This window comes from Rhipicephalus sanguineus, chromosome 5, assembly GCF_013339695.2.
Source record: "Rhipicephalus sanguineus isolate Rsan-2018 chromosome 5, BIME_Rsan_1.4, whole genome shotgun sequence".
Lineage (NCBI taxonomy): Eukaryota > Metazoa > Arthropoda > Arachnida > Ixodida > Ixodidae > Rhipicephalus > Rhipicephalus sanguineus.
The window spans coordinates 54637101-54662489 of record NC_051180.1 but is presented as its reverse complement, the minus strand read 5'-3'; the positions used below and the strand labels follow the sequence as shown (position 1 = coordinate 54662489).

The 25389-nt window shown below is 47.0% G+C and overlaps 2 protein-coding genes across 2 annotated transcripts in view; one reads left to right on the top strand and one right to left on the bottom strand.

The window, feature by feature from the left end:
- Window positions 1-254: 254 nt before the first annotated feature.
- Window positions 255-22714, bottom strand: LOC119393643 (transmembrane protease serine 9). Its single transcript, XM_037660750.2, has 5 exons — window positions 22583-22714; window positions 13011-13099; window positions 8165-8274; window positions 1757-2168; window positions 255-673 (listed from the first exon to the last, which is right to left on the bottom strand). Exons 1-5 carry the CDS (start codon window positions 22602-22604, stop codon window positions 389-391), a joined length of 918 nt encoding a protein of 305 aa, XP_037516678.1. The 5' UTR covers window positions 22605-22714; the 3' UTR covers window positions 255-388.
- LOC119393644 (transmembrane protease serine 9) overlaps window positions 22636-25389 on the top strand; it is a 44632-nt gene continuing 41878 nt past the window's right edge. The window contains exon 1 of the mRNA XM_049415938.1: window positions 22636-22735. Coding sequence (XP_049271895.1) covers window positions 22660-22735 — 76 coding nt within the window. The 5' untranslated portion in view covers window positions 22636-22659. The remainder of the gene's footprint in view (window positions 22736-25389) is intronic.

Genomic DNA, 25389 nt, shown 5'->3' with positions numbered 1-25389 from the left:
CCGATTTCAAACGTAAGCACTCGCGGTGTATAAGTTCGAGCATAGAGGACACGGGCACAAAAGGGAACGATGAAACACAGAATGCCCAAGGCTTGCGTTTTTCATCGTTCCTTCTTTATTCTGTCCGTGCCCCTTATGCTAAGCCTCACGCATACTAAGTGCGTATTAATGGCATATACGAACACGCCTTTGTAGCAACCTTGGCTAAGCATTCAGTACATAGAATTCCTCGCAGCATACAACCACTACCGATATATTCTCTTAGACGAGCTCTTTATTGAGCAACTGGATTGAAACAAAAACATTCGACGGAGCTGTAAGCGCGCGCTTTCGGCACGGGGCGCGAATCGCACTGAGTACGCGGAAAGTCACCAACACGTGTCAGTCGTTAGAGCATGAACGCGTGAAACGATAACGCCGAAAAATGTAGGTTGCTCGCGGTCACGTTGTCCCGTGCTGCAACTTGCTGCCGACGATCTTTGTCGCGTGGCGTAGCTTGGTTCCGGTGCTGCAGGCGCTTGATCGCGTCTCGTATCCAACGCCGGTACGCGACAACGCGTACGAACACGGCCGGTCTTCCGGGACGGCCACAGCCAGCGCCCCAGGATACAAGGCCGGACAGCTGCCAGCGGCCATCGCTGCGTTGACACTGCAGCGGCCCTCCCGAGTCGCCCTGGAAATCGTTGTCTTCTATATAGTTGGCACGTACTGACGTCACTGAAACCGCCATGATGGAGTACCAGCATGGTGGGGCACAAAGCTTGTGATGTCACGTCAACGTTATCAGTACTTCGCATGCACTAGGTTATTTCATTATCCACACACAGTGCCGAAAAACATTTAGGCCCCGTCGTTATCACACTGAATCAGGTCAGTCGCCCCGTGATTATGGTACCTTCACATAATCAAAGCCGCCAAGTTGGAGTACCAGTGCGCACACGACATCACGTGCAAGCAATCAACTAATCATACAGCGGATTCAGTGACCCGACCACTCGTGCAACAAAATATATTAAAAGCAACCTGCCACGACCATTCACGTCGCCATTGCTTGGAAGCAGTTCCAAGCAATGGCGTGGTAGAACACGTGCTTGCCCCGCAGACGGCCTGGGTTTGATTCGCATTCGAACGGAAGTTTTTTTTGTATTATTTTATTTATTTGCATCTAGCACGAATTTTCGCTCACTGACAACGCTGATTTTTTGCTCACAACCACGGACGCCAAAATTTCTGCGAAACGAGCTCGAAGCATTATGCACACAAGATCACAAGAATACAAGAAAAGTCTCAGTGAGCATTGAGAAACATAAAGGGCTCCAAAATATCTCCGAACCACCCTGTACTGTGCCAGCTGATTCCATTTTATATCCCCAACTTTATTAAACTGTGTCACTCCCGCTAACCCATTTGCCCTCGACGGCCGCGCTGTCTCACCTCTTGTTATTCATTACGACGCTCTAACTGAGCATCGGTTACCTGTCCTCCTCAAGGCGTGACATACCTTGTAGCACTGTGTAGCAGTTTAAATCAATAAACTCATTTTTTTTACGCAATCCACCTTTTAAATTTCCCTGTGCTGCCCTGCGCCGCTTTGGTAGGGTTTTGGTATGTGCCGGGACAACCGGTATAGCAAGAACGAAAGCCTCCAAGATGAAGAGACGTTTCGCGATTTTTCCGCTAGGGGAAGGGCGCATGCGCCGTGGTATCGTGAAAAAAAAGGCGCATTTCTGGGAGTGATCAGTAGTGTCATACTCACGTGGCAGGGCCCTCGGCCGCCTTTCCAGAGTCCCGCGCATAGCAGCCAGCGACGCAGGGCTGCGGCCCACGGATACGCTCGCCGGCACAGGTCCCACGGCAGCACCGGCAGCGACGCCTGCTGTAGCTTAGTGGCGCGACTGACCAGCGGTCGCCGAGCGCCCCAGCCGGTGATGACGCAGCGCCTTCCGACGGCTGCGGACCCTCCAGAGGACGACGTCGGCAGGCAGATGGGCCGAGCGGGAGCAGGCAGTGGCTGCACCAACTCGGCCAGCGCAACGTCGTGGGTGTAGTTGTGGCGGCGGAATCCCGCGTGCACCGCTAGCTTGCGCAGCCGCACGCACTGGCCCGCCCGACAGGCCAGCCACAGGCCTGCCGGCAACAAGCGTCCTGTTCCTTCGGCCGCGGCGGGGCTGCGGATGACGGCAACACTGCCAGTTTCATTTCATTTCACTTATATTACCCTTAGCTGCACAAAGCTTTAAAGAGGGGAGTGGGGTACATAGACGTCAGACTCTGCCCAGGCGGCGCTGCGAAAAACACCGCCACCAGCGCCCTCATCGTAGCCCTGCCACTAACTGGGTAGTGCAAAGAGAGCCGCCCGCAAGCGAATGTGCATAGGCCGCAATATAACCCTCCTCTTTCGTTGGTGTCGAGGCGCGGTTTCCTGAAAATCAAGGACCTGGAAAGCTTCTTCCGCCAATCCACGCTTCAGAAACAAAGGAAGCTGATCAAAGCGAACTGCGAGTACAATGCAAAATAAGTTTTAGTTATTTCCGCGCGCTGCAACTCGCAAGTACAAGCGAGCATCACACGACACCGAGTTCGAGGCAAGCCCTCCGACATCCGTTCTCTAGAGCCTAAATGCGTTAAAATCGGGTATATACGTATGCCACAGCGATAAAGTACCTACATACACGATCAATTTACTTAGCTATGCATCTCACGATCAGTGGTACAAAACTCGGTTCATCAGGGGCGAATGGCTCCGGCGATTTTCGCCTTTTCAGTTGCATTCTCCCTTAATTCATCTCTCGCTTCCTGTGCATTGGAGTGCTTTATTACGCATCTTAAATGGTCTCTTAATGGTCGTCTTCCGTTTGTATGTACTGCAAATGGGGATACGTGCGTGTCCACTTTCGCGGGGTACAGCCAAAGGCAAAACCGTGGCCTCCGAGATAGCTACGGCAACCGCGGAGGACACGGGCGAAACAAACCTGGAGGGGGTCACGACCAACATTCTGCGATTTACTTGTATGACGCACGTGGTGTTAGCTAGTTAGAACCAGAACTCTGAGCCTTCAAAACGTACGTACGTCCGCGATGCTGTGTTGTGACGACCAACTCGTCGCGGTGTGCGTATCACGCGTCTCCAGTCTGCCTCTAGCTGCTCACTTCGTGTTACACGACAAGCACCGCGGTCAGAGCCTTTGCTGACCTTCATAGTCAAGGTTACCACGGTTTTGCATCAGGGCTACGCAAAACAACAGCAGAGCCACACATTCATGCCACCGGCTGTGGAGAACACGGGTACTTCGCTTACCCAACACGCTCGCAACGGCCCGTATCCAGCGCTCTCGCCTTTCTTCTTCGTACGACAACTATGGAAATCGGTAAAACTGAACGTTGTTATTCAGTCTTTTACGTCCGTGGCAATTCACAACGCAACAGTGCGTCTTTTGCGGAGTTTCTTCGTAGCGTGCGGAGGGCTCTCGTCTGCTGCGTTTTTCGCCGTCGTTCAGGCGAGTGATCCAGCAAGCACTTCACGACGGCTCGGTGGCGCGTCCGACTAGCGGAGAGCAATTCACAGCTCTTGTTCTGAGTGCTAAATGCGCAAACACACGCCATATTAAGCTCAATCGTTGTTTCGCACTCGCTAGTTGCACCTGGCCCCATAGTAAACTGTGCGAGAGAGTCGGTCTATGCACTACTCAATACTTCTCCGACAGGTGGCGCCACACATCTTGGAAACTCCAGAGTCTGACGTCTATAAAGTAACAAAGAAAAGCGAAAAAAAAAACACACAGCGACACGTTGACTTCTAAGGCAAAACTCGCAAGGTCCCTTTATTATGTATTCGCCTAAGGCGACTCAAAGGCGAAAGCCATCTTCTTTTTCTTCTCAGTCGATGTGTTGATCCTCCCCCCCCCCCCCCCCCCCACCCCACGCAAGCTTGCTGCACCTAAACCGGTTTTGCATTGTCTCCAGGATCGGAGGCACTGCAAGCTTTCTCACCTGTTTTTGCACTGCCTCCGTGATAGGCGCACCTTTGACCAAGCGATGATATGTGATGTCGTCATTATGTGACGCCACGATGACATCATAGTGAGGCCGTGATGACGTCACAAATTTCGGCGACTTGTGACGCCACATGGTGACATCATACGTGATAATTTTTTGCATCACTCGAGTTGACGCCGCCGACGCCAACGGTTAATTACCGCGTTTGATGAGGCATTTAAGGTTTCGCCTTAATAAATCAAATTACAGCGAGACCTCGGTGATACGATCACGGCTCGTACGAATTTCGGGGTGATACATATTTCTCTGTGGTCCTGGCCAAGGCCCATTAACTTGCAATGTATAGGAGTACGGTTGTTGCGAACCGATTTTCACCCTGCGACGTTTGATACGAACGTACGCTAGCGCACAGGTACGAACAGGCACACGCACTGTCGCGGCAGTCACGCGCGGGCGCGGGCATGCCAGCTGCGCGACTATCAACGGAGCCTCGTTGCCTCCGAGATTGGGCGCGCGAAACTTGGAGGTATTTATGCGCCTTCGTGTTTAGATTAGAGATGGCGTTCACGTCGCATTTCTTTTCCTTTTTCTTTTTTGCAACGCGTTGCGTGCCGCAGTGCTCGCGGCAGCAGCGTCTTCGTACTGTGTTAACAGTGCGTGCCACGTCGATGCAAGCCATGTCCTCGCAATCAGACGTTCTATGAAACAAAACCGAAACATGCGCGGCGGGTCCATCACGAAGTACCATGAAAGGTGGACGAAGTCCCCAAGAGACGAAGCGGAAGATCGTGGCGAAGGAGCTGGGCATCGCAACGTACGCGCACACCTGCCAACTCTCCAATTTGCACGGGAGACTCCCGAATTTTGAGCAAACCTCCCGATTGTGCGGGCACGGCCGTAAATCTCCCGAAAAGCAGCCCCAACACCACCGCGATAATAAAATAACAGCAACAAACAACAGCAATTCTAAAATTTTCTGGCCTTCATCTATCGCGTGCAAAACGCTTCTAAAGTCACTTTCGCCTCTGTACTTTGGTGTTATGCAGAAAAGCGTAGTAAGATTAGGAAGAGGCTACTAGCGGTCAAGCGTCACAACACATCTAGTTCATTAATTACACACACGCGCACGCACCGCATATTTACGAGTACAAGTATGATAGTTGACGTCTGCAAACTTTACTGGCAATCATTCAGAGCTATTCATGACTTCGCTGGGGCCTTGAGAAACACTAAATCAAAACGTATGTCAACTTTCTTTTGTCGCGTACTAATTGCCCATGTTTTCTGGTGATACGAATTTCGTATGATACGAATATTTTTGGTAACCCTGCGAGATTCGTATCACCGAGGTTTTACTGTATTATCAACTACAATACATACGATGGTACGATGTTAGGCTCATACAGCTGCATTCAAATACGGGTATGATGAGAAATGTAGAGAGTGCAAAATAAAAAAAAAAATTACAATATGCACTTTACGCGTCATCAAGTAAATAATTTTTAAGGTGGAAGAAAACAAGTCGTGATCTGATGTCGGTGTCTGATGTCGGTGTCTGATGTCGGTGTCTGATGTCTGACGGTGTCGGAGCGAAGGCGGTTCCAGTCTTTGGACGTGCGTGGGAGAAAAAAATAATAGACAGTGTTGGTGCGGCAGCTCGTTACGTGTAACTTATGGTGATGATCTAGAGTTCGTGGTGTTTTGTTTATTTTTTTTTTCTCGAAACACTGTCCCTTAATCTTTATAACGCTTCTTTAGCACAATAAAAGACCTTAGCGGTCCAGTTGACATTTCCGTTGAATAAACGCCTTGTGGGAGGCAAAACAAACCTTTATTATCGGGAACTGTTGGGCCAATTGGTGTGATTGTTGAAGTAAGATGAGCGCTGAATTGTTGCGGAAATGAGAAACGACGTACGTAGATGAGCGTCTTTATTATCCGCTTCTCTTCTTTTTGTACCGTTTCAACGCTCACCTTACTTTAAAATTTTAGGAGTACACTATATACATAAGGCATGTTTGTAGATTGAACCTGCTTCCTGATATTTATCCGTAAAATTTTTGTTGTAAAAGCAAAACATGACATGGAGGTATTTACTGATCCTTGTCCTGTTTTTTCTACAAGCATCGCTTCACTGAAACCACTTTCCCATATCCGCTTTAAACATTAATAGCCATCAATTGTATATCTCTTTTATCCTGCATGCCTATAGCTGACATTGCGTACTTCGAAATTCTTATTGCGTAGCGGTTTGTGGGAATTAAATGCGGACTAATCTTGACCACTTCTCGGTGGCAATTAGAAAAACTTTTCGGGTTAGAATTGCGAAAACTTACGCTCATGATGTAAAGCGGTGTTGTTATATACTACATTGCATTACTGTATAATCAGTATTGTATAAGTAAATGGAAGTAGTATAGTCACAGGTGCATACTTCGAGTTCATATTGTCAAAAACAATAATGAAGTGGAAGTGCATACTAAACGCCTATTTAATTCTGAAAAAAAAAAAAGAAACTTCACTGAGAATACGTTTTCGGCTTTAAGTGAGGAGTGAGAGGCTCCACGCTATCAAACACTTACAAATGCACAAAAATGAGTTATCACATCTCTGTTGGGTAATCTTGGCTGTTCGCTTTTAAAGCAATGCAACAAAAAATAACACACGTTTAGAACAAAACGTGAATGTTTTGGGAGGTGAACGTACCATGGGAGGGCTGTATGCAGACGTCGCTATAGAAGTAGAAGTAGAAGTTTAGAAAAAAAAGGGGGAATTAGTATAAGAACTCTACAAGGAAACAATTCTGTGTTTATTAAAAAATTCAGGATGAAGTGGGGGCAAGCGATGCTTGGCGTATGCGTACTTCACGTACTAGCTTATATTTTCTTTCTTTCTTTCTTTCTTTCTTTCTTTCTTTCTTTCTTTCTTTCTTTCTTTCTTTCTTTCTTTCTTTCTTTCTTTCTTTCTTTCTTTCTTTCTTTCTTTCTTTCTTTCTTTCTTTCTTTCTTTCTTTCTTTCTTTCTTTCTTTCTTTCTCATCGTGCAATGCTCACTCCTAACTGTTCCCTTCCTCCATGCCGGGAATCGGACCTTCATCCACGTGCTTAGCAGAGCGACAATTCAGTTACTACGGGCAACAACGACGTTCACGCTTTGATATCCCGGCAACAATGAAACATGACAACGTGAAATGACAAGCGACTTCGGTAGAAGGTCAGACTGCCATATCAGAAATGGCTGATGACAAGCCCACTTATCGAGAGAGCATCAATGATTGGAAAACGGCGCGTACAAATACGCGTTTGACCGGGGCACCTTCGAGGCCCGCATTTTTGTAATTTTCGAGGCCCGCATTTTGTAGCTCGCCGACGTGAGTTATAAAAGCTTCCTAAAATGTAAATAATCTTCAAGTTTTTGTATTCCACTGCGGGGAGCTGCATGCAGCTGCCCCGAAGAACTCGAAACTATGGAACTCCTCTCACGTGCAGGTGTTCGTATCATCACAGCTACTCAAAGATGTGGCGTCAGCAGTAAATACAGAACCAAGAAAGTTTTGAAAAACTGATATGTCTCTGCCTTACTGGTTTTCTTAAGAAGCCTCAAGACTTCACATGCTGGATGATAAGGCACCTGTGAACAATGGGAACACCTTTCCACGAGTTCCCGGTAAAGATTAGGTTGCAGTTGCTTTGCGCTTCACACGAGGGCTTCGAATGACGTGAAACGGCCCTTCCTTCTCCCCGGGTGTGTTTCCCGCTTTCCTATATAAAGGTAGACTCGTCTAGCAACTCATTCAGTTCATTTTAAGACAGCCATGGGTAGAACACGGAAATTAAAGACACCAGAAGGACGGCGTGAATACAATGCTGTACGAAAGGAACAAATTCTTCTTGCTGAAAATGGTTGCGGAACCAATCACGGTCTACCACAGCGACCAAAAAGGTATTATCACTACCATTACTCTAAGAAAATACTAAAATGTACCCCGCCTCATTAGCATGTGTGGTGTTTGATACAGCTTTGCTGGACATTCACGTTCGCAGGGTGGGATGGTGGCCCTTTTTCTTCTTTTTTTTTTTTTGTCGACCTATGACCCTCGGTGAGTAAAAGCGATTCGTTCGGCATGTCTCTGGCGCGCAGCGGCTAGCAAAGCACGTGCACTCACTCACTCTAGCAGGCAGTGCGCAGCTGTGAGCAGCCACGACGCAGACACGAGGCTCGCTGCGCAGAGCCGACGTCCAGGGGCACCCGATGAAGGGCGACGGTGGTGCAGCGACACCTGCGGTTTCAGTGAACGGGACGCGTATTTACCAAACCTCTGACGGACACTCCTCCTGAAACTAACAACTCTTCGTACACTTCTTACACTCACGGACAGCACGAAACCTAACAGACAACTTGAACGGACTAGTTGGTAATGATCCATCATTACAGGTACATCACGAAGGATGGTTACAGAAGCACTTGTGGTTTGACCTTTCTGTAACCGTCCTTCATGAAATGTTGCGCCACTTACAATGATGGAGCACAAAGCCTGGCCTTATAGGACAAATTCTCAATCTGGAAAGTTTGCAAGGAAACGCCACATAACCTGTCTATTGAAAAGTTAACGCGGAATAATAACAATAAAAATAATATCTGGAGATTTACCTGCCAAAACCACGATATGATTATGAGGCACGCCGTAGTGAAGGGATCCGGAAATTTCGACCATCTGGTGCACTTTAATGTGCACTGACATCGCACAGTACACGGGCCTCTAGTATTTCGCCCCATCGAATTGCGACCGCCGCGGCCGTGATCGAACCCGCGACCTTCGGACCAGTATTAACTGCGGAAGAGAAAGTTAAGGCTGAAACATCTGTAATGCGCATGTCTGGGTCATATCATTTTCACCATTGAGTTCCTTTGAAAAAACATGCCCGTAGCTGACTCAGAAAGACGTCCCATTTTTACGCAATGTATGTCCGTGTGAAAACGAAGGAAGAGGAACAAGAAGGAATTGATTGATTGATTGATTGATTGATTGATTGATTGATTGATTGATTGATTGATTGATTGATTGATTGATTGATTGATTGATTGATTGATTGATTGATTGATTGATTGATTGATTGATTGATTGATTGATTGATTGATTGATTGATTGGACAACAGCAACTACGATAACTATTTGTTCCGATGGTCGCATCATCGCTAAATGGGTAACCAGTGGTCGTGAAGGTGCAAGTTAGGAAGTGCTTGGTGGAGTATGCACGAATGATTAGATTATGTTACGTGAATGTCTTAGGGCAAGCATCCCGTCGCGCCGCAGTCTTTTGCGCTGTGCGAAATGCCACGCAAGCAAGCGAACAGACAGTTTTAACTGCGATGCGGCAACAGCTGCTGCAGCCTAGAAGGGCCAGTGGGAGACAAGGAGAGCGTATGCTCTGCCGCAATGCGCACAGCAGTTAGGAAACGCCTGGCGCCAAGTGTTGCATTGCTGTGCCTGGCGCTATGAGCGAGACGACGGCCAAAGCTGAGCGAAAGAAAAAATAGATGCGCTCGTGGCCGTATACGTTCTGGCTGCATTTATTTTTTTTTTCGTCAATCACGTGGCTCTTAATCGCATTACATAATGAGCGGGCAGCCATTAGAGAAAAGTTACGCGTGACATTAGCGTATGCTGCAATGAGAAGAGATGCTGTCCACGATGGCACCAGCAATTCAAATGCATCTTTCTGTCGCGTTTGGTTACTCTAACTATACAAAACGGAACTTATGCCATTCAGTTAGCGTTACAAGATGTCGTTTCATACAGCAAACAGCAATCATTGGTGTACAGCTCTACCTTTGCAGCCGTCAGGCTGCCAGAAATTAGCTTGAAGTGCGAGTGTTATTAATCAGCTTGAAGTTCATTACTATTCGTTAGGTGCTTTTTTTTACTATCTCACAAGTCATTATATCTTCAGGCATGACTGACTTCCGCGAAAGGGTTTTCTTCTATTCAATACAGTGTCAAGAAATTCATTAACGGAATACTAAAAACTGTTTCGCCGCAAGGGCGAAGCAATAAATGCGATAGCAAGAAACTGTATTGCTATACGAATTGAGGCTCGCCAATGTATACTCTCAGTTTGAACAGCACTCTTGTTGCAAAGGCGGCCGAAGCAGTGAACGAAACTAGCGTGCTTCAAGTGTCGAGCGGTGACACTTGACAGTTCGCGCTCATCTTCTGTTTGTTCGTTTAGCGGTGTCCCTTGAGCTCGAGTGACTTTCGTACGCTCCGTAACATCAGCGCGGACATCACGGTGACAGCTCGAAAAATTCCTCCTCCCCTCACCACGAGATAACCGCGCGAGCAGACAGCGGAAGGGCAAGGTTCTCCCTGCGCAAATTTTAGAAGAAGCGAGCGAGCTGGCCGACGACTTTTAAATGCGCCCGTTGCGCTCCTCGCGCCATCTCGCTAGTAATGAAGAAACGCTTATAAGCGCCTGCAGTCTCGGAGTACTGCCAGCGGTAAAGGGTGTGTATTTAACGCTCGCCAATAGCTACCTGAAGGATCTGCGTATTGTGGCGTAGTGTTTAGCGCCACGCGCTGCGGAGCGAGAGGTCACTGGTTCGTTTCCGCGCTTCGGAAGCATTTTTCTGAATTACTTTTTCTTTGGGACTTTTATACACATACTTATACACATACTTTATACATATACGGTGCACGATGGCGACGGCAAAAACTAGCCGAGACTGTCCATATAATTGCTATCGCAATATTGAAACTAAAGGAACAGACTGGCATCAGGATAGATCGTGCAGTACACACTGCGAATAACAGGTGGTCACCTAGCAGTGATGAGCGTCAACCGATAGAAAATTCACCGGAGGGCGTATGCGCATCAGATAAAATGATAAGATTAGAAATGTTGCAGGCGCAGGATGGATTCCAGTAAGTGGTATACACAATGGCTTGAAATTTCTAGCATACCTTACATATCTTAGTTCTGCAGAGGTATTCAATAAATTGCTTAATTTTCTCAAATTTGCATCCTTACTTGGATCGTGATTGTCGATCTTTGAATAGCTGCAAAGAAACTCCCCAAGTTCTGCCATAGCATTCAACAAAAAATACTGAGATATACTCAAAATTGATATCTGCAGAATTACATGGCCAAGTTAAAAAATCAACGTGCGACCTTTTTTTATAGCTTAGCCTGGTATATATTAACAAAACTACATACGTCCATGATTGAATAGCTGTATTTAATAATGAACTACATGTGTCTATGCAATGAATTTCTACAAAGTAGATTATAGCGACATACATATTTACACAGTCATTGGATGTACATGGGTTTTGTTTCTTTTCTACATAGCGCACCTAATTTTGTCTAGGATATTGTTTTCAAGGGTTTTTTTGTGTTCATGAACCAGCTGATACGTGATTCGTTAGCGGGGCACGAAAGTAAGACAACTTGCCGCGGTGATTTAACGGCTATGGCATTGAGTCGTTAGATATAGACACCAGACTGAAGGTCGAATTTCTGGTCGCGGTGGCCACACATCGGTGTAGGCGAATGGCAAAAACGCCCGTGCGCTTAAACAAGATGAGGTGGTCAAAATTATGATCATTCTTATTAAGACTTCCCGATTTCTTATGAGTGTTTTCGGCGGAACTTCTATCGGTGATTATATGGCTTTACGAAAGCTCAGCCTCGGAACCTCAGAAGTGGCCATAGTTACAGATTCTTTATTTTTGTGTTCAGCACTCGCTGCAAATAATGATTCTCAATTATCACGTGCTTTTTCATTTTCTTGTTCCCACGCACGTAACTTTAATCAGATTAATCTCGGTACCGGGCCACAAAGGGGTAAAAGTGAATGAAATGGCGGACACTCTGGCGAAAGCCGCTCTCAGTGGTCCGATATTGTCAGTTATTCCTACATCAGCAATCACTATTCGTGACGGATTTAGAAGGGGTGCCATAATTCAAGACTCTGGTAAAACATTAATCGCTCATCTCAACGAATATCGACACCTCTTGTACCCTTGGCGTAGGAATTTCTGTTCAACAAGAAAAGATGAAATTATTTTTACAAAATTACGATGTCGCGTTCCAAAACTAAACTTTTATATGCATAGAGCTGGTCTGGCTCCTTCCCCTCTTTCCTCGCTTTGCAACAAGGACGAAACAGTCGAACATTATTGTTTATCATGTAACCGCTTCAATTTTACTGAGGAAAAACATTCTCAAAGCGGCGTTTAATCGAACTAGGTCGGATTTCATTGCTTCAAATGTTCTATCCTCGGGAGCCTCCTCATTAGGTCTTTGTCACCGGGATGTCTGTTCCGCTGTACAAAAATTGTTAATTGAATCAGGGCGGCCTTGATTTTGAATTTTTAAATTGGCATTAATAATTTATTCTAACTATTCTTTAACTCATTAGCTCATAGAAATCATGTGACCACATTTACCTATAAATTATTCGTTTCTTGGCCAATCCCCCGGAGTGGGTGTGAGCCATTATTAAAGGCAATCATCATCATCATCGTCATTATGAGGCAGCACGGCCGTGCCTCACTCCCGCATCATGGTTTGCCGCGTAACACTCCGCAGTTTCTGCAGTACGACAGCCACACCAGTGCGTCCGTATTTCTTTCTTCTAACTCGTGAGTGACGCTGTGTTCGTTCTACGCTACTTCGCCTGACGAAAAACAGCTGCGCAGCATGGAAGAGCGAGTACAAAAGAACGAGAAATACGGGTCGAGCGCCGTCTTTTCTGTTCTAATGTGCTTATTTCTCAGTGCTGTGCAAGTATACGTGATGACGCCTAACAAACTCTCTCGAGCTTCTGCGCTTGATACACCGTCTATGCAGAGGAAGCAGCGGCATTTTAAGCGTCGCAGTTTCACACTACTCGGTATAGTGGCGTACAGTAACTTCATGAATATTGGAAGCCCTTGTACAACAAACTGCGCGCTAATGGAATGCAGACATGGTGTTCAGTAACGCGCTGGGTGTTCGAAGCGTAACGTATCACCTGCCAGGGCCACTGGTCGATGTCGGTCGGTGTTCCGCCCACGATGCGGCTCTCGTTCGCTGGTGGGGGCCTCGCAGCGACGCCGCAGTCTGCAACGAAAACATGCTCGCTTAGCGCGAGGGGCGTGTTTACACGCCCCGCGAGAAAGTTCGTAAGGACGGCGCTCCTTTATGAGCAGGCCTGTGTTCGAGACAGGTTTAGCGTCAACTACAAGAACCGCGGACAGGAAGCGGGAATACCGATACCACCACGCCACCCCTTTTTTATCACCATGCTTCTTTTTGTTTCCTTTGTTATCTGCTGTCATTTATTATTATCACGCACGTGTGCGAAAATATTACGTGATTTTGCTGTAAGTTGCCGTGGTGGCTCAGTCGCTATATCGCTAAGCTACATGAGACAGCGGCTTGAGCTCTAATACTGAATATGCTTGCCAAATGCTCATGGAAGCGGAATAAATATATGTTCCTCTAGTTAGCTTAACGCGCACGCGCTTCGCAAAACTCGAGTCACATCGGGTAATCAGGCGCACTCCTACAGGCATATTTCATAGTCTCTGCTTAAAGGAGAGTTAATATTTACAGTTAACGATTTACAGTAATGACCCCACAAGCCAAGTAAAGAACAAGAATGTTATTGTAAAAGATCACATCTAAGTAATTACACCCTAGACGATCGATTACTTCCCGTTCCCTTCGTCTAAATTCTAAATCTTCCCACTTATATTAACCGCCGGTTTCAAGGCCAATTGGGTAACAGCCAAGTGGGTTACAGCCAAAATTTCAGGGGTCAAGCAAGCAAGCTTCTTCACAACCACACCTGGCCCTGTAGGGACGATTTATCTTCACAATAAGATGTCTTGGAGGAGAAAATAAATAATATATAATGAATAACCTTGCCTTCTTGAGAAGACTTCAGACATGCGACAACAATAAAAAGAAGTCTCATCTGTTAGATCGGGACATTCTGTTTCCATTATCACAAAGCAACTTCTTCGTTTTCCCGATATGTGAACCGTAACGTAAAAGAATACAACCTCAAGTAATAGGTTGTACTTATCTAGGCTTTCAGACACCAGTTTGTCCAGCGCTTTTAATTTCGCATCATTTGCTAGGCTATGAGCTTGGGGATATAATAAAGACGAAGAAAAACAGAGTTCACCACCTAATAATAGCAATGGAAAGAGAAATTACGTGAGTAGTCGGTAATTTTTTTTTTAATGATAACGTTCCAACGTTACATCTCTTTCGAGCAAAAGTAGCCAGCGTCTCCTGGATTCCTTGCTATGTAAAAAAAAAGTTCATCACAATTTCTGACCGCTTCGCTTACTCACTGAAGCGAGAAATTCGACGAACGCTCGGCTAAAGACGAAACCGCAATTTTCTTCTGCGCTTTGAAGAGAGGTCGGTCGATTGGGCTGCTATAGAAAGAAGGCGGAATTCCTGAGAAGGAGAGAGAGAGGAGGCCAAAGACACGGGGAGCTACGGGGAGGCGGGCCAGGTCATATTTCCTTCGGCTCGATTTCTTTTCTCCGACCGAAATTGCTTTTCAGTCAATAGCCGAAGCTGCGTCGAGCGGTCATGTCAGAGACCCTCTATAAATTGCCTTTCTGGAGCTGTACAAACTCTTTTCTTTCGCTTTTATCTAAATCTTCCTGAGCCGTGTCAAGCTTATTAAGCGTGACATGGCTCAGGAAGATTTAGATAAGAGCAAGTGAGAGAGAGAGAAGGAATGTAGGAATGGCAGAGAGGTTAACTTGACTATGCGTCCAGTTTGCTACCCTACACATGGGGAGGGGAAATAGGGGCGTAAGAAAGAGAGAGAAGGATAGACACATGTCACATCACGCACACAGTGCCGAGTTTCACAGGCGGTCGCTCAATGAAGTTGCTTTCAAGCACCGCAGGAGGGCTCGTGTGGCTTTCTGGGCTGATGTGCTGTGCGACCAGGCTCCTAAGATCTTTCCGTCATTAAAGGGCCCATCATCGAGTCTATTCAAGGCACACTGGAGAGACCGACGATCAAATTGGAGACAGTATAATAAGCGTGGCATCCTTAATGACTATTGCTTAATAAGTTATAATTTAACGGCTATTAAGCCAAGAAAAATCCTCGTAACACGGGGTGACGCCATGAAGTTTGCAGCCTTGAAGGATGCAAGTCCGCTAGCCGAAACTTTGGCTGCAACGACACCTTGTGTTCCAAGAACTTTTCATCGCTTCAAGATTCCGTCTTCCCCTGAACTTCTACCTTATTCGATAGCTATTAAGCGTAACGCTTAAAAAACAACATCGCGCTTACTGAGCATGCGGTTTATTTATTTATTTTTTTTTGTCTGATTTCTATGCGATTTTTGATGGGCGTATTCGCAACGCGTTCACCGGATGTGAGCGCAACAGCAATGCTGGTTACCCGCCACGATGGTCTAGTGATTACGGTGCTCGATCGCTGACCCGCAGGTCCCGGGATCGAATCCCGGCCGCGGCGACCGCATTTTCGATGGAGGCGAAAATGCTAGAGTCTCGTGTACTTAGATTTAGGCGCACGTTAAAAAACCCCAGGAGGTCAAAATTTCCGAAGCCCTCCACTATGGCGTCTCTCATAATCATATCATGGTCTTGGGACGTTATACCCTAATTATTATTATTATTATTATTATTATTATTATTATTATTATTATTATTATTATTATTATTATTATTATTATTATTATTATGCAATACTGGTTCTCCCTAAGCGTGGCAATGTGACAACTATTCCAGTATATACGTCTACTATTGTTCCTTTCACCAGAAGACATATTCGCTTGCAGATTCGTTTCTTTCTTTCTTTGTTTTCCTCTCTACAGCTTTCTAAATGTGTGACGCTCATTAAATAGGAAATGTTGTATCACTTTTAAAAATTAGATAACGCACTTATCGACTGAGCCCGCAGTTTAATTTTTGCCTGGTCTATTTCAGATTTTTTATGCTCTCTATATTCATTTTTGTATCATGTTTTCTGAACGTAAGAACAACTGCGATACCAGTTCCTCTTAAGCATGACAGCGTGATGACATAAACTTCGTTGGACACTCTTGTTATCGTGCCTTTTCTCAGGAGGCTCACTAGCTTGCTCAAGGTTTGGAAAAATTCTGAAATGAGTGACATGTTGGCGAAGAATGTGACTGAGTTATATTCCCGCACGCTTTCGCTTACAAGCACATCCTCGGCGTTTCCTCACTACGCTTACAAGACAATATTTCAGTACGCACGCTATTTTCCAAAAACAGCGGCAGAAACATTAAGCGAAAGATTACTTAGAGTATGACACATGCGTAGAGGCGACAACCCAAGGCGAATGCGTACGCAAAGCTTTTCCCTATTCGAAACCCTTTACCCTATTTTACCCTATTCTAAAGCTGTCTATTGGTCCCGAACTATAGATTAGTGTACAGCTCCTCACGTGATTATTTCGGTGGACGTGCTCTTGCATTCAGCTGCTTCCTGTCAAGCTGGAAAATTATTATGATACACGCACCCAGATGCCAAACCACTACCTTAGCGTTTTACAGGCGTCACTTCAAAAGGAATATTTGAGAACCCAAAATGTCAGTAGTGCACATGAGCACGCTTAGTACAATTATTATCTTTCCTTTTTATTTTTTTGTTATCTCGTTGTTGCACAGCACTTTCTCAGTTAAAGACTTTGAGAACGACGCAATAGAGATAATGCGCTAATATGTTACTGTAATCTCACAACTCCATCCCTGAAACGGGAGCTACTGTTCCATACTTTAGGAGAATTGTCCTCCGCCTAAAGTGACGTCACCTTGTTACCTCGTATGCTATCGTTAAAAAAAAATGTATCTAATTCTCCCATGTATGAAAAGGTTCACATCTACATATACCCGCAAGGTTTCATATCGCGAAAACATTCAATGAACGCATGTTCTCCGGATACCAAAGTTTATTTTACAGACGGGTCCACTGTTAAAGGGAACACTTGCGCGCATGGCGTGTTTGGATCTTGCTCTTTCGCAAAAGCATAGTGGCTGAGATTTCCATAAGGTCACTGGTGGTTGACAGTTCTGAGTTCTTTTGACAGACTAGTGCAGTGTATGAACAACGTTTCCCTATCCACTAGCTGCTAGAGGGCCAGCAATATGAAAGGTGCTCATTCGAGTGTTCCCTTTAACAGTGGACCGTACTGTACATATTTAATGCAAACGCAGGTAAGCAAGTAATTCGAAAATGCGTGCATTTTTTCATGATGTTTTCATGATGTGACACGCTTTAAGCTCAGGGTCACCGATCCGAGAAACCTGATCTACCCCACTTCTACTCTTTGACAGCTTATCGCACAGCTTGCAGCATAAAGTGAACCAGCCATTTTCTGTATACTGCCTTTATATTCGACGCTTGTCCGATTAAGAGCTTTTTTTTTTTCATAGGATTATGCATAGTGCACAGAGCTCATCCGAAGATTACGAAGAACGCCCAGAACGTGCTCTTCGTGTTTCCTGTCGAATCGATCCTCTCACGTTCGCATGTAGATAAGAGTATCGCGAAGTAAAATTTGAAAAGAAAAATTTATAGAAGTACGAAGATGACACCTGAAGCGAAGACCTCGCCATTCCGCTGAATGCTAACTAGGCACTGGAGGTCCGATATGCGTTTTATGGCAGTAAGGCATTATACGGTCGACGCTGCGAGACCCGAGAATGCCGCCACTGCCACCACCATTTTCAGGTCAGGATGCGGTGTGGCTTAGTTTAATGGCGACCCCAATATGGTCTCGTGTGACAAGTTCGAAGCAATAACACGCATCGCTTGTCGCTATGGCAGCCGAGAAACAGCGCTAAGCACCGCTCCTTTTTTGTTATTTTTTTTTCGAGGCTGTTTGCTGGAGACAAACGTCGCCTCTTAAAAAATATCGCTCACTACGTGAAACGACGTTGCTTCAACAGTTTATGCGACGATGTGCACCGAACAGCGTGCTACCATTTCAATATGTTATTTGTTGTCATTTTGTTGGAATTCCCTCATTTCGGTAATCTTAACCAGAAATGGGTCGCTATTTTGTAGGAAACAAGTTTAGGACTCACTTACGCCTTTGCGAAAATTGCAGTAGACGTTTGATGGTACCCGTTTAGAATGCGCATGTGGCATTCTTAGTGCGATGTCCTTCTTCCCAAATCCTTGCTAGATTGCTGATTTCAACTGAGGCAACAGCTGCCGCGGTTGCCGCCGCTGCTTCCACCACCGTCGGCGTAATCGGCACGGCCGTCCCCTTGCTGAATGGGCCTCTCACACACAGGACGCTACTAATATAGCAAATCGACTTATCCCTCTGTCATTTCTTTAGATGAGTTGATGGCCGACTCTGTCCTCAGTGTAATTAAGCAATAATGAAAAAAAAAACTACTAAAATATCCTCGCTGCAAGGAACATGCGCCACCAAGCGCGTAATGCCTTAATTAAAGTGATGCTCCCTACACCCACTTACCACTTTCGTAGGGTCTCGTGCGTGTGCTCCGTTGTTTACATAAGCGCGCTTGCAGCACGCACGCCCGCTCATGCATCCGTGCGTGTGTTTGAGTTTGTTTCTGCGTGTGTGCATGTGTGCGCGCGTGCGTGCGTGCGTGCGTGTGTGTGTGTGTGTGCGCGTGTGTGTGTGTGTGTGTGTGTGTGGTGCGTGTGTGTGTGTGTGTGTGTGTGTGTGTGTGTGTGTTGTGTGTGTGTGTGTGTGTGTGTGTGTGTGTGTGTGTGTGTGTGTGTGTGTGTGTGTGTGTGCGTGTTCAGCAATTTTTTTTCCTGTAAGGTCTCGTTCAGTTGATGTGGTGTTGGTGGTAAAAAAAATGTTTTGCCTCTTCCCCCCGCCTCGCCCGGACTTTTAATAAAGTTTATTCACTCACTTCCGATCATGACTACGATATAAACGATTTTTCACTCGCCATGAACGACCCCAACAGGAGACTGAATGACAACTTACAAAATAAACAAATGGCTAATGAGTAACATTCCAGTTACTTTTGTGGAGCTCCTCTTGCGGGAGGAACAAAATCGAAGACGAAACCAGCTCTTGTTATAATAATACTTGTTGGTGTTTTACGTCCCCAAAAACCACGATATGATTCTGAGAGACGCCGTAGTGGAGTACTCCGGAAATTTCGACCACCTGGGTTTCTTCAACGTGCACGTAAATCTAAGTACACGGGCCTCTAGTATTCTCGCCTCCATCGAAAATGCGGCCGCGGCGGCCGGGATTCGATCCCGCGACCTGCGGGTCAGCAGTCGAGCACCATAACCACGAGACCACCGCGGCGGGTAGCACTTGTTCCTTCTCCCTCGTCTGCGTTATGTCATAATTTGCGCCCTTCATGTTTCACAAGCTGTTCTGCCCAACAAGAAGTATTCCTCAGGATTTCATTTTTTTTTTTCTGAATTCAGGAGCTCTTCCCCTCTGGGGAATATGTGGGCAAGCGAAGCTTGGCATGTGCATGCCTGACGTACTACTTTTATTTATTTATTTATTTATTTATTTATTTATTTATTTATTTATTTATTTATTTATTTATTTATTTATTTATTTATTTATTTATTCACATCATCGTTTCTTTCTTTCTATCCCCGGCGGAAGCGAGACGGCTCTGATTGGATGCGGGAGCGCCGTGAGGGCGCGCCCACGCAGTTGACATTGCGCCTAATAATGTTCATACCCTGGCAACAATGAGGCGTGGCAGCGTCAAATGACAAGCGCCCTCCATAACAGATCAGACTGCCATATCAGAAAAGGCTGATCACCGACAAGCCCACTGTGGAGGGAGCATCAGTTGTTGGAAAACGGAGCATACGAATGCGCACGTTACCGGGGCACCTTTGAGGACCGCATTTCTGAACCCGGCCGGCACCAGGTTTTCCGTGTATGACAACACCGCCACCGAAATATGTGTCTCGTAACAAGCTTCGCTTGAACAGCGGAACCGTTTACGGAGAAAAGGCTGATCGCACGAAAGACCCGGCACCTCCTGCAGTCGTCGTCGAAACGTAAAGATGAAAGCAAAGCGCGAGAACAGCTCCACAAGGCACTACGAGTCGTAGCGGGGTATGATGGCGGGGAAAAGACAATTGCCTCCCCCCCTTTGCCTTGACCAACCCTTTCACTCGTTGTGCCCCACACGACCGCCTCTTTGGGGAGATTCAGAAGGACCGTCACGTCGTGTTTTCGCGTTCACCGAGTAGGCAGCCGATTCACGGCTGCCTGCCTTCGCATCGACCACTTCTATGCCGGTGGTCCTTTCGCCGGCACCGAATTGCAGCGTGACGCAGCGAGTCACGTATGCGCGTTCGCGTTTCAATGCGACGCCCCCTCTTCATCTCGCTCGAGCGGAACTGTGGAGCGAATATCGTTTTGGGCTCCCTTATTTTCCCCGCATTTCTTCGCCGTGCCTTTGTGGCCTGCCTGTCTGCCTCTTTACTCTCAGGCTATAAGAATGCTCACAAGCCGACTGTTGCGAATGCGAATTTCCGCAGTTCCTTCCTACGTTTATTTCCTTCTTGTTTCTACTGAAAAAAAAATGTGCTCACTTTCTAGTGAAAGCGACTTGAAGGTAAGAAAGTACATAAGGGCGCATAAAGGCGACCCGCTTTTCTCGCAAACGAACAGCGCATCTACATCTCCTAGTAGGAATACCTCACTACGTATGCAGATCGCGCGCGGCAGCAGCATTTTGGCAGAGAATATTCTCAAATTCAGAGTCTGAACGCGGTACTTTTCCGATCACTACAACATTTCCCTCGCCGTTCCTAGCCAGCATGACGAAATGAGAATATAAAATATTGTATAATGTAGTGGAACTATCTGTGAGCCCAGAGAAAAGCCTGTGCCAAGAAATTAAAGAAACGAGTCAAGCCATTGGTTTGGTGTGTGTGTGTGTGTGTGTGTGTGTGTGTGTGTGTGTGTGTGTGTGTGTGTGTGTGTGTGTGTGTGTGTGTGTGTGTGTGTGTGTGTGTGTGCGTGCGCGCGTGCGTGCGTGCGTGCGTGTGTGTGTGTGTGTGTGTGTGTGCGTGTGTGTGTGTGTGTGTGCGCGCGCGCGCGTGTGCGTGCGTGCGTGCGTCAGGACGCGCTGCCTTAGAGGCCTGCGCCTTACTTGGGGCAGCGTCCTGGCATTCCATTCAGGGGTGATATTCTGTCTACACACATCATATATACATAAATATATTACACGTCTATTAAAATCATAGATACACACAGGGTAAGAGAGAGCAAGTGCAGTATGGTGCGAAGAGATGTCAAATGGCTGTTTCACGCAATAACTTCTGCGCAGGCTCTTCAGAGCGCTCAGTGCGGGTGATTCTTGTCAAAGCCGCCAACGTTATCTTTATAGTATGCGCCGAATATTGAGGAAGTATACTGTTCCATTGGACCATTACGATCAGTAATTTGCACTTTTCTAGATACACAAATGGTTTTGATGAGCATAATGCGCTCACTTTACTGTCCATTCATTTCATATCCATTACGCTTTCGAAGCCAGATAAGCAATCACTTTGTTACACTAAATACCATGGAGTCGACATCGCGCCTATCGCTGACCACGGCTTCGTTAGGCCGGCTGTGACGTGAAAGCGCGAAGGGCCCCTGTCGTGGTGCCATCTTTCAGCTGATGGAGCGAGGCTGCGTTCCGCAGACACTCAGGGCGTCGCAAGAGAACCGAATCTATATTCTGGACAAACTTGTCTCCTGTTGCACTTTCCAGAAGCCGGGAAAGTGCAAAAGCTTAGGAGATAACGGGTCATCGAACTAAGTATCGGGACAGTAAACAAAGCCTTGTGTGGAGTTTAAAAGGAAGCCGAAGACTACCGTTTTCGCTTTCGACTTAGGTTTTCGCTTTCGTCCTTGGTTTTAACTGCTCCTCTTTTTATTCTAAGCGACTCCGTTTTCCGCCAGCTCTTACGATTAAGGGGAAGCAGCTATGGTAAGCGAGGATGTGCGACATTGGATTGAACTTCTTATCCCTGAGCCTAACACTGTTTCTCAGGGTGGTTGTCAACCAAGACCACCGGTGGTAGAGAACGCGTCTCCAAAAGAGGAAGAGCGCTTGAGAGCGCAGTAATGCAAACTGAGTTCTGATGAAGAAAATCTGTAAACATGGGGGTGGGTGCTCGAGCCGACGTTTCGACAAGTGAACTTGTCTTCTTCAAGGTTGGAACTGATTTCTGTGGTTTAGAATCCAGGAAAATGAGTTCCACGTTTCAGATTCCTGGTTAGCTCTATTGGTAGATCTACCACACCGGAAAGGCGTTGGTCCCGGGTTCGATCCCCGGACCAAGACGAATTTTTCTTCAACTAAAGGCCTTCCTTTCTGAGAAATCAATAATGATTTCCTTGTGGCTTCGTGCTATTAGCGGGTGATTGTCAACTACCTCTTTCAGGACGCAGTGGAGCCACTGGCTTTAACCGGCTCTTCGACGTCGGGTCCACGCGTCGCGGGCTCACCTTGGGGCGGCATGCTTAAAGTGCATGGAGGGGCGGGGAACCCGTTTAGGAGCGGGCGGCGACGACCCTTGCTAGCTCGGCCGGTTGCTTACCTGCTGCAGCGAGTAGCTCCATCGAGAGGGGCGACAGTCAGTGCTGTCCGAGCGGCCCACCGTCACCGAGAAGAACCATGCTGGCCGCCGCCGCCGCCACTGCGACGCTGCTGCTCGTCGTTTGCGGCCCCCTCGCCTCGAGAGCTGCGCACGGTAGGGAACCACATCGGCTCTCTTTTCTTTTATTTCGCCCAGTCGTTGCGTGCCGCCCTTTATCGGCCACCGGGGAAAAGGCACCACAACACCGGTTACGCGGCGTGCGTTGCGAGCGCACCACGAGATGCGCTCTCGAGGGAACAACGCGCGGGAGAAACAAGCAGCTCCTCGTTCTCCGGAAACTGGACGGACGGCGGAAAATTTACTGTCAGGCCGTGAGTGGGGCGGCTAATTTATCCTAACTAACGACAAGATCTCGAAAGGGTTTCACGCAAGTTGTTGGGGTTCCGCTTCTCTTCAACGCTGAGCGCGCAGCCTGCGCGCTCAGCGTTTCGGCGTAGTAGAAATCTGATGACCCGACGCTCGTAAAAGATCCCGTCGAAGTGTGCGATTCGAGAGGGCAAATGTTTGTGCTCGTCGTGCAATGTCGGTAGTAGTGTGCTCTTCTTGTTCCGCTGTTTTTGGATGAAGCAAGTAGCCACCCCAGTATAGTAGCATCTACTGGCATAGGAGGGCGCACGGGGGGTGGGGATTGGGGGGCGGGGGGGCCCCACTAGTTCCCTGTAGGGGGGCGCGAAGTCTGTCCCATATTTTTACTCAGTCTGACCTGTCCCTTCATTGTTTAATGACGTTCTCGAATAAAGGGTTATGGCCACGCAGGTTTCTGACAATAATGCTGGCTGAGGGCCCCTCATGTTTTATTCCAGGAACTGTTTACTTCCCACCTTTACCCCCGGAAAGCCAGGGACCAAAGGCAGGCGATTGCGAGAAGCATGTCATCACTTCATTTTCATTTTTTTCATCCATTGTGAAGCATGTCTTTATGACTCGACCAGCGGGAATATAGAAGGGACGCTGTGATGAGCTGTGATCAACTTCTGTCCCCCCTCAAAGGGGAACCCGACGCACGCCATGTCTACAGGGATGTTCGGGCGAAACTGACGAGATTAACGTCCAAAATGACTTGTCAACTACCCGTGTTCTTGATGTTATATTAGATAATTCTCTTAGACGTTATATTTTAATGCAGCTGCAGCGCATCCACCGTTACGCTATAAAACACTGACACAGTAATTTCAATATATTCCATATGTTTCGTATTCTTGCGAAAAAATGTGGTACATGTATGCAAAATATACGAAAACATGGATTCTGTAATGGAATTATCGGAATTGCATACGGAATGTTTCAATAGGCACGTGGATGCATTCGCCAATCGTGCCGCGCCCGTACCAACGCTATCCTTTCGTGCAGAGAGACCAATGGTTGCGTGACCGCCTTCGGTCTATCTATCATCGCGTATAACGGATGGAGCAGCACGCGCGTCATGGCGCCCATTTTCAACGCGTAAAACACGTGCGCGTTTGCTTCCCACGCCTGTCGCAGAGGTTGCGCGCCGCTTACTGGTATATAGATCCGCTGTTTCTCTTGCGAAGGATGTTTCGGTGCGTACGGAAGCGTAGGGAATATAAAACGGGCCGTGGCACAAGTCCAGAACGCCTGACCAGCCCGCATAGAGGGGCACACGACATGTCAAAGCAAGTGCCCAACCATGTTTCATGTGTTTTCGGCTGCGAATCGATCGTTCTGCATATATACGTATGTGTCACCGCTACTTATATACACCATTTCTTGATGACAGGCGCAGCCAAAACTGATTTATTTACCTATAGTTATAGCTTGCCTTCTGCTGCACTGCACATCCGCAAGTGTCATCCGCCGCGGTGGCACAGTGGTTACGGTGCTCGGCAGTTTAACCGAAGGTCGCGCGTTCGATACCGGCCGCGGCGGTCGTATTTCGATGTAAGCAAAATTCTAGAGGTTAGTGTACCTAGATTTAGGTGCGCGTTAAAGCGGTGGTGCCATCAAATTCGTGGCTTGCGCGTCTTTTGTTGCAAACGTTTCTTATTGCTCCAGGAAGCATGATGCACGCTCCAAGATTCACGTATTCTCGCTAAATAATTTAATAACGCCTTATTTATGTGAATGACTTCGGTTTCGATTTCTGGGCGTCGAGTTGGACGCCGAGTTGGAGGCGACATCACTGTGTAGGAAGCTTGAACACGCGGGCTCACAAGGCTGTGACGCACGCTGTACTGCATCGTCTGCTCTTGTACAAACATGGTTGTGGTGGTGGTGGAAAAAATTTATTCAGCACAAACATGCGAGCAACCATCCGGATGCCTTCAACACTCGCTAAAATTCTCTAACGGAGAATATTAGCGTGTACAGTATTCCGGTCTACGCAGAGGTGTTTGCAGAGTACCGGGTTACCGGTAAAGTTACCGGACGATGGTACTGACTTATTGTGAGGCTTTGTACAACCACAATTCTAGGTGCGTTCCTTTGTTTTCGCTGAATGAGCGTGGCAAAGGAATGTTTAAAGAGGCAACGAATTCGGAACTACGCCTTTGCCGAGAATTTACACCAGCAGAGAAGTAGAATACATTAGGTTTCTGCAAAAACAATTCTGCGCTTGCCTGGTTCATCTTAGCGCCACCAGGTGGCGCCACCCATCTGGCCTCTCGTGTTTACGGCTGGAGTAACGCGGTGCGCTAAATCAAAGAAGTGTGCGAACAAACTAAAATTCTGTAATGTCGCCTTCGCGGGTTCGCGTGACGATGAGAAGCGCTTTGCAAAATGCCAGAAAG

What these genes read in the sequence shown, in the direction of transcription:
- LOC119393643 (XM_037660750.2), bottom strand. Translation starts at nt 22,604, where the DNA reads ATGGAGCTACTCGCTGCAGCAG. An exon ending in TCGACCAGTGGCCCTGGCAG is followed by an intron (nt 8,275 to 13,010) that starts GTGATACGTTAC and finishes CTGAAACCGCAG; the next exon opens with GTGTCGCTGCACCACCGTCG. An exon ending in GCTGCGCACTGCCTGCTAGA is followed by an intron (nt 2,169 to 8,164) that starts GTGAGTGAGTGC and finishes CGTCATCCGCAG; the next exon opens with CCCCGCCGCGGCCGAAGGAA.